This window comes from Sorex fumeus, unplaced genomic scaffold (genome assembly GCF_029834395.1).
Source record: "Sorex fumeus unplaced genomic scaffold, SorFum_2.1 ptg000029l, whole genome shotgun sequence".
Classification (NCBI taxonomy): Eukaryota; Metazoa; Chordata; class Mammalia; order Eulipotyphla; family Soricidae; genus Sorex; species Sorex fumeus.
The window spans coordinates 14,210,574-14,220,141 of NW_026606086.1; the positions used below are offsets into that span (position 1 = coordinate 14,210,574).

Consider the following 9,568-nt stretch of genomic DNA (forward strand, 5'->3'; position numbering starts at 1 on the left):
AATATGCACCTAAGGTTCTTAGATTTATATTAATATTATTACAGTTGTTAATTCTCCACTAGCAGCTCATCTCATTCCTGAAAAAAGGACTCGAGTTCAGTGAATAAACTGGTGTCTTGGATTCATGTCATACCTGAGTAAAACATATCTCACGTGCTTTCTCCATAAATTCTCTTAGATCTGCAATTCTATTTCAGGAACAAATATTCAATTGTGTATTTCAACAAATGTATTCCAGAAAAGACATGAGAATAAGGATACAAAGAGCTATAAAGAAGAGTTCTGCATAACTAAAAGTAGCTTTATGCTACATAGCCTTGCCCTATACTTGGCAAGTGAAAACACTGGAGGCCACTGGATAGCATTTTTCAGGTTTCCCAGTAGCCAGATTGAAGGAAGTCCTGTTAAAGAATTAAGTAGATTGATTCTCTTTCTAGGGAGGATAAAAGGAAGGGCCCAGAGTAGCATCACTGGATGGGAAGAGTTAGCCTCTCAAACAGAACTGGACATCCACACAATAGAGTCACAAGTCAGTTTATCTGACACTGTGAAAAAAAAGTGAATTTAGGAGTTAAGCTTGGCAAGTGTGGAAAACAAAGTTTCTAGTAGCTAACTTCATCTTTATCATAACTCTGCCCTGTAGTTACACAAAGATTCTCAATGAGTAAATTCTAAGAATTAGAAAAATTAAGAAAATGAGAGGATTCTAAGTATTTTTAGTTCATAAAACATTAGAATTTAAAAGGAGTATGAAGAGCAATATTATGGATGAGATATATAAGATTAAAGGTCTGAGCCCACACTTTGCAAGATTCATGTCAGTTTTAATTCCAGAGATTTCCTGATCTTTTTAGTACAGCAGTATGGAATAGGCCACAGAGCATTGCTGTGGCCTATTCCATACTGGGTGTGATTTTAAAGCAAAAAAACAAACAAACAGAATAGATCTATTGTGTTTCCAAAGGACAACTAAAATGGGAAAGTGGTTGAATTTTATGTCTGAATCAAATAAAATTTCATAAAGTTAAAAAATATGCAGCAGGTTGTATAAATAATTTTGAGAGTTTCTTTAACCCACTATGATTGAACATTTGTTTTCCTTTCAAAAAATTTTTATTTTAATAATGTATTCACAAGTAACCAATATTTAGGAATTTGAAGGGAAGGCCTATTTTGCACACACATAGATTATTAATGATAAGTAATTTATAACTGTTTTGATCAATGTTTATCCTCCATCTTCAAGTGCAATATTTTTAGTGTTTCAAGTTTCAAACTCCAGGGACAATCACTCCACTTAAAATAGCAATAATGGGACACATGTTACAGATGATAGATTCACTAGTAAAGGTAAAGGTAAAGGTAAAGGCCCTCCCGTTGTTCATTGATTTGCTCGAGCGGGTCCAGTAACGTCTCCATTGGAGACTTTGTTGTTACTGTGTTTGGCATATCGAATACGTCACCGGGAGCTTGCCAGGCTCTGTCGTGCGGGCGAGATACTCTCGGTAGGTTGCCGGGCTCTCCGAGAGAGGCGGAGGAATCAAACTCGGGTCGGCCATGTTGACTGTGTGCAAGGCAAACGCCCCACCGCTGTGCTATCGCTCCAGCCCAGATTCACTAGTATCAATTTGATACCCAAACAAATAGCACAGCAAATGATTGTCATCCACTGCTACCATGTGTTTATATTCTCTACCTCCATAATATTGGATATATATTGATTTTTATAGCAGGATGTGGAAAAACAAATTTTGGCAAAGGCGTGAAAATGTTGAAAAACCTGAAATGGATGGTTTCAAAACTGCACGAAAAATTGGACTAATAAATTAAACTATCAAATTACTGACCTGGGATTGATAGCCAGCAATCATACAATTTCCTGAACTTTGCGAGGATGGATCCCTGAACAGAGAGCTGGGGATAAGCCTTGAACAACTTAGGGTATGTTCCAAAAATACGAGGAAAGGAATTATGTCTATGCATATTAAATACTCATTAATAAAATGTGGGTCATATAAGAAAATGCATAGTGTATTTAAAGAATGAGAAATAGCATTTAAGTAACATGTTATGAGATGTTTATACAAAAAATGAATAGACTCTCTATTGTGTACTGTCACAGATTTAGGAAAAATTCTAATCATCCTAATATTTGAAGTCTGAGCATGTTTCTTTCAACATAGTAAAATATTTCTCTTTATTTGCAATGAGACTGATAGAAAACAAAAATGTAGTCGCTATCTCGAGGCATTAAAATATAAGCTAGTCTCAATAATTAGACAATATTTTATTTTTTCAGTTTAAATTTAATAGATTGGCACAGATCTTGTACCAGGAATCATGGGATGTTAAATTAAATAAGTGTCCAAAACACTGACACAAAACAAATACGTTGAATCATACGATGTAGTATACTTTAAGCTACACATATAATCAACATATGCTATGAAATAATACAGAATTACAATCTTATTTTGTGAAAGGTTAGTAAATATTTACTTTTTAAAAAATTTTAATTGAGATATTTTTTGAGAGATGATATTTCAGGAACTATGAAAACAAAAGCATTAATGAATCAAAGAATTAATTATTGCAGAGCTGATGGATAACAAAAACACAAAAAAATTACTAGTAGTATTGCTTAATTTTTTTATTTGTGTAACATGGTGCAAGATAATGTGTTCTTAAGGTTTAGGAGTATACTAATATCAAATCATACCCACCACCAAAGTGCTAATATTTCTCCATGACGTTCCATAATACCTTGTCCAACCCCTTCTCCAATCCTTGACTACAATCATATGTAGAGATTTGAGTTCAATGGGCATTGTCTATTCCATTGCATTGTTCTTAACAAAACATATATGCATGAATTAATTTGCATTTTCTTTCATCTCTGATTCATTTTACTTAACATGACACCCTCTACTGAAGGCCAAAGGATTCTCATTATCTATACTGACTTGTTTTGTCTCTCCATATCACCAAGCAATGGGAGTAGGGGTAATGAAGAAGAGAACTAAGTGTGATATAGAAGTTTAAGTCCATGAAAACTTTGGTACTGGTGAGACACCATAATCTCATTCATCAAAACCATAAACCAATCGTTTATTTTTTATTTTTGTTACACCATATTACCTCTGCTGTACTTGTCTTTACTCGTCTTTCCTAACGCTGCTATATTGGAGGCTCTTTCAGGGCCAGGGGAATGAGTCCCGTTATTGTTACTGTTTTTGGCACATCGAATACGCCACAGGTAGCTTGACAGGCTCTGCCGTGCAAGGCGGGATACCCTCAGTAGTTTGCTGTGCTCCAGGAAATTCTGCATCCCTCTCTTCTGGGAGCTTTGTTTTATAGTCTCTGGATCTTGGCCAGTAATGAGATAACATGGGACCAGTGGCAGTTTGTGGGTGTGACTAATAAGCTACTTGAAAACTGGGGGTCTGACCTAGCCCTGATCCAAGCAGGCTTGGAGATCTCAGTCACGGGTTCTACATACCTGAGTTCTTCTGCCAGTTCTTTCATGTGTGAAGCTCGTTAGAGTTTGTGGAGAGTGGCCTTGAGCATGGCTGTGGCTGGGTTCTGGAGGTTTTCGGCTGCCAGGGTTTTGCTTGGGGCAGGGAGGGAGACTAGAATTTCTGAATAATATAGTAGATCCACTTTTCTATCTGAGAAATCCCCCATTATTTTTTTCTTTTAAGATTCAACCAATTTACAACTTTGCATTGTGACAACAAAAATCAGGGTTTCTTGCACCCTGAGAAGACTTGCTTAAAATGTACTTGAGATAAGCCCTCATTTGAATCCAAAAGTGACATCTCAATGATGAACTGACTTATACTTCTCTGGTAATTAGATACAGAGAATTATTTTTATGTGTCTGTTGGCCATCTATATTTCTTCTTTGGAGGAGTGTTTATCTTTTTATTTTAAATGGGGTTTGTTGTTCTTTGCTGTTGTTTTGTGAGTTCCTTTCATACCTGTTGTTAGTTTTTGTCCAGTGCATGGTGTCTGAGCAATTTTTATCATTTTTTAAAATGTCATTCTTAATAACAACAAAACGTTTCATAGTGTAGAAGCTATTTTGTAAAATTGAGTGACATTTACTACATTTGATTTTTTATTTACATTTGAATGGACTCAAATAACTGAAAATGCTGTCAATAAATAATTCCGACTACTTACTAGATAGCCCTTTGAAAGTCCTTTTTTCACTGGTTCACAGAGATTTTTCCATTGACAATCCTGGTCCTTTATTATTCAGAGAGGCAGCTGCTTTACACACACCCTTCTCTACTCCTTGTACATGAAAATTATTCCACACCCAAAATTCTCCACATCTGAACTGAGAACTCAATTGGAGATATCTGACTCTTAAGAATGGACACCCAAGTCTCATTTTAGGTATGAAAATCTTAGTTGCCTTGGGCATTTTGGTTTTGATGAGCTATAGCAAAGCAATTTAGTAAATTAAGCCATAAACATTGGGCCAGAAGGATAGTTTAGGAGAAAGTTTCTTTCCTTGGATAAAACCACTGAAGTTCAAATACCCATACAATATATCTTGCTCTGAGCTGTGCCTGCCAGGGCCCATTTCCTGAGCTCATTGCCAGGAATACCCTGGAGTACAGAAGGGACTACAAAAATCAAACACAAATAAAAGATAAACCATAATTGTAACACTATTGTATACAATAGTGGGACTAGAAGAATAATATTAAATTAAAAGATTTTAAATTATAAGAAATAAAATTAATCTTTTTAATTTATTTTTTTTTGAGGTACAGTTGCAGACTTACACATTTTGTGCTTGGGTTTCAATTATACAATGATCAAATACCCATCCCTCCACCGGTGTAAAATTAATTTTTTAAATGTTGCCAATGGATTAGAGAATTAATTCAAGTGCAAACATTTATTTCCCTTACAACATTTGATTTGTGAGGTATATATGGATCATCTAATTGGATATACTGTAGCAATATCTTTATTTAAAGCAAGTGTGGCTTTTTAAAAGTATTTTATAAATAGCATTTTAATTGCAAGTAATGAAACAAACTGTGGAGAATATTAAGTAATAGTCACTGTATCTCTGTCATTCTGTCGTTCATTGATTTGCTCCAGCGGGTGCCACTAATGTCTCCATTCGTCCCAGTCCTGAGATTTTAGCAGCCTCTCCTTACCCGTCTTTTCCAACAATGCCATATTGGAGGCGATTTCAGAGTCAGGGGAATGAGACCCGTTATTGTTACTGTTTTTGGCATATTGAATATGCCATGGGTAGCTTGCCAGGCTCTGCTGTGTGGGCAGGGTACTCTCTATAGCTTGCCGTGCTTTCCATTATATATATATAATTTCCTTTATGATTTGTTGCCTACTGTCTGAAAACCATTAAATATGGTGTGGTAATTATGGAAAATGGGTAGGAAGTGTCTTATGATGTGTTGTGGCCATGCAGTCCAGGAATATGTTCACTCATATGTGAGATATGTGAAGCTTGGTCTGAGCATGTGAAAAGTGTCCCTGGAGCATGGCAGCGGTTGGGTAGTGGAGGTCGACTGTCAGGGCTGAGTCCCTTGGGGCGGGGAGGGCTCTACCAGCCCCCCTCTGGGGCGCCCTGAGTGAAAACAGCCTGGTGCAGAGTCCGGTCACATGATAATGGGGACCTCATTTTATATTCCCTTCCGGGAGAAGTAGCCATAAGTTCTGGAGGGTGGCAGATGACAAGATTATCTGGCGCCAGCAGGGGGTGGCTTATGATTGTGATCCCTGGGTCACTGGAGACTGGGGGAATCAGGCTGCCGGGTCCCATTGAGCCCAGAGTCCAAGGTCACAAAGTTCTCCATTACCTGGGTTCCATGGGACTTCACTCATGCATGAGTCTCAGCCTTGGCAGGCTTGAGGGACCATAAGGGATGCCGGGATTAAATAATAATAGCAAAGAGAAACATAATCTATCATAAGATAATAGAACAGAGAGGAATAGCTGTAATTTATGTTAACAAAAAATAAAGACTGTTTAGAACACTGAAAAGATGTATCTAAAACTAGGGGAAAAAATCAGAAGGATAGACTTCATTTGAAAAACGTATTAATTTTAATTAAAACTGAGATGGAAACAAGGAAAATGTGACACTGGGCTCAAAAATAGGTACTTGGAAAAGTACCTATTTTATCTTATTGGAAAAGTAGTGTGGAATTATTATTAAAACTCGACTATACAGAGAGAAGCCTAAGTTTAGAAGGGGTAAATTGAGAAGGTGGAATCACTAATGCCAATTTTAAATAATTAAATTTAAAATTTTAAATCATTAAAACATAATACAAAATTATAAAATGTTAAAAGATATATTAAGGGAGATTAAATATTATGAGGCTACAGGGACATCCAAAGAAATAGGGTGAGTTTCTATTATATAAAAAATAGGACAAACTCATAGGCGGATATTAATTTTTGTAAATATATTAAAATGAATATGCCTCATATGACAGATAAAACATTCAATGCTATTGAATCTTTATAAATGATTTGTGAGAATAATGAACATATAAGTGGAAAATGATAGTGAGGCTATAAAAGTTTCAAGTCTTTATTTTGTGTTTATCATTAGTGGCTTGTTTCTAGAGAAATATATCTTCGAATAGTATTCAACCACTCAAGGAAATGCAAGTCCTCATTATCGAGATACAACCTATTGCGGGAGCTTTTTTGCATAAAGAAAATTTAAGTGCACAGAAAGCATGATTTTGTTTCATCTAGATGATTTGTATATTCAGTATATGAAAATAGTTTTTAAAAACTATAGAGTTCAGATAAGTAGTACAAAGATTAAGGCAAGCGACTTGCATTTGAACCCAGTTTGATCCCCAGAATTATATAATTACCCGTGCATTACCAGCTGTAGCCTGGATGCTCTTAACACTGTCGGATTACCTAGTAACTCCCAGCATCAGGGGATTGAAGAGCACATTTTTGTCCCAAGATTTTCACCCCTGGTGCTTGTTGGCTGAGAATTATTTTTGAGCCCCAGGAGAAACAGATATAAGAAAAAAACCACAACATTACTGAAATTTGAGGTACAAAATGATCTAAGATAAAATTTTTGTTAATCTCACAAATATGTAAAGCCTAATTTGCTTCTCATGCATAAAATCATAAGGGGATTGGAATAGCAGTAATATTGATTATGAAAGTCAGAATAAATGTAGACTGAATTGTTTGATTTTTATATATTTGTCATGGACTATGATATTCCAGCTACTCCAGACTTTTCCATTGTATTTTCACATGTTGATTGGTAAAAACAAAAGTCAATCATGAGGAACCGCACAACAGTAACAACTTTCCTCTTGCTGGGATTAACAGATGACCCGCAACTGCAAATCCTCCTTTTCATCTTTCTATTTATCACTTACATGCTGAGTGTAGCAGGAAATATGACTATCATCACCCTCACTTTGGTGGACTCACATCTTAAAACTCCTATGTACTTTTTTCTCCGAAATTTCTCATTCTTAGAAGTCTCATTTACAACTGCTTGTATTCCAAGATACCTGTATAACATATCCACTGGGGATAATACCATTACTTACAGTGCTTGTATAATTCAATTATTTTTTGTTATTCTCTTCGGAGCAGCAGAGTTTTTTCTCCTGGCCGCCATGTCCTATGATCGCTATGTTGCTATCTGTAAGCCCCTTCATTACATGACCATCATGAGTCATCGTGTATGCTCCACATTAGTCCTTTCCTGTTGGGTTTCAGGCTTGCTGGTCATTCTCCCGCCTCTCAGCATGGGCCTGGAACTTGAATTCTGTGACTCCAATGCTGTTGATCATTTTTTCTGTGATGCAAGCCCCCTCCTAAAGATCTCATGTACAGATACATGGATAATTGAACAAATGGCTATCATTATGGCTGTGATCACCCTCATTGTCACTCTAATATGTGTAATTCTATCCTACACCTACATAATCAAGACAATTCTGAGATTCCCTTCTGTTCAACAAAGAACAAAAGCCTTTTCTACTTGCTCATCTCATATGATTGTAGTTTCTATTGCCTATGGAAGCTGTATCTTCATCTATGTTAAGCCCTCTTCAATGGAAGACTTGGCCATCAATAAAGCTGTGGCAGTACTGAACGGTTCTGTTGCACCCTTGCTGAATCCCTTCATTTACACCTTAAGGAATAAGCAAGTGAAGCAGGCTTTTAATGACTCTATAAAGAGAATTTCTTTTCTTTTGAAGAAATAAGAGTTTCAGTGATTCTGTGAAATAAAGGAATAAAGTTCTCCCAGTTCTTTGATTGTCCTTTTTAACTTAATTCAATGTTTGTATATTTTGTTTCTTCTTTTTTACATATATTATAGGTGCACCTGAATCACACCTTTCAATTTTTAAAAAATTTCATATCAAATCAAACATGGAGCATTTTCTTACTGCAAAATTGTAAAATATATTTCAAAGTAATTGAGCATGTTTTAATTTCTGATACATACATATAAATACCTTGTAGATAATGCATATTATATATGTTACATATTACTTCAATGGTCTAGGGAAAAATAAAAGAAATGATACTTTTAAGTGCATGCATTGTATCGAAGATACATCCTGTAACAATTGTACTAGCTTCTGTGTCAAAAAGTTACCAATTTAAAAACATAAACTGAATGAATAAAAAATATAAATTGTATGAATCCAATTAAATTTGGAAACAACAATAAAGTAATATTAAATATAAATTAAATTCAAATAAGTATTTTAGGCTTAATTAATAAAAATGTTTAGCATGTATAAGTATAAATACCACAGGACTTTGGAAATAACTAATATTAAGAAAAAGAGATATCTTCATAATCATCAGCATGACTAATTAGCTGTTTACTGAACTCATGAAGAGCTTGTTGTAAGACAGGAGAGCTGTACAGGAGTTAGTTTTTGATTCACATCATTGGCTATAGATTTAATCTCCAGCACTGCATATAGTAGGGGAAGGAAGAAAGGAAGGAAGGAAGGAAGGAAGGAAGGAAGGAAGGAAGGAAGGAAGGAAGGAAGGAAGGAAAGGAGGAAGGAAGGAAGGAAGGGAGGGATAATAGATCCACGTTCCTAGCTGCCACTATGTTGACTCACCTACTGATCCTGTAGGGACTCGTGACTAAATCTCCAAGGAGATGCAAGCCAAGCAGCTAAAATTCATGCCAAACTGCTCCTTGTGGCTGAAAACTTTGGGACGCTCTCAGGATGCAGGTGGAGAGGGTACCCAAGATTCTACACCCACAGCCCATTTTAGCCACCATTCCAAGGACTCAGCTCATTGCTTCACCCATAAATAATCTGATTAATTTCAGGTACTCTGGTGCCCTGGCTGAGAACTCTGGCATTTTCTCAGAGTGTAGACGGGAACCTCCCCCTGCCCTCCATACTTTATGAAGCCTGGGAGCCATCCCTGTCTCCCATATCTGCAACCATGTCAACTCATTGGCCCAGACCTTAGATCAGGACCACAAAGCTGTGAAACACCTAATTCCTCAATACTGAAATTCTAGTTGGAATACATCAAATT

The 9,568-nt window shown here is 36.2% G+C and overlaps 1 protein-coding gene across 1 annotated transcript; it reads left to right on the top strand.

Annotated features, from left to right (window-relative positions):
• The first annotated feature begins 7,317 nt into the window (after positions 1 to 7,317).
• On the top strand, positions 7,318 to 8,256 carry LOC130024754 (olfactory receptor 6C2-like). Its single transcript, XM_056115478.1, has one exon. The coding sequence runs from the start codon at positions 7,318 to 7,320 to the stop codon at positions 8,254 to 8,256; it is 939 nt and encodes a 312-aa protein (XP_055971453.1).
• Positions 8,257 to 9,568: the final 1,312 nt, after the last annotated feature.

Coding starts and splice junctions, on each gene's coding strand:
- LOC130024754 (XM_056115478.1), top strand. CDS start 7,318: ATGAGGAACCGCACAACAGTAACAACTTTCCTCTTGCTGGGATTAACA.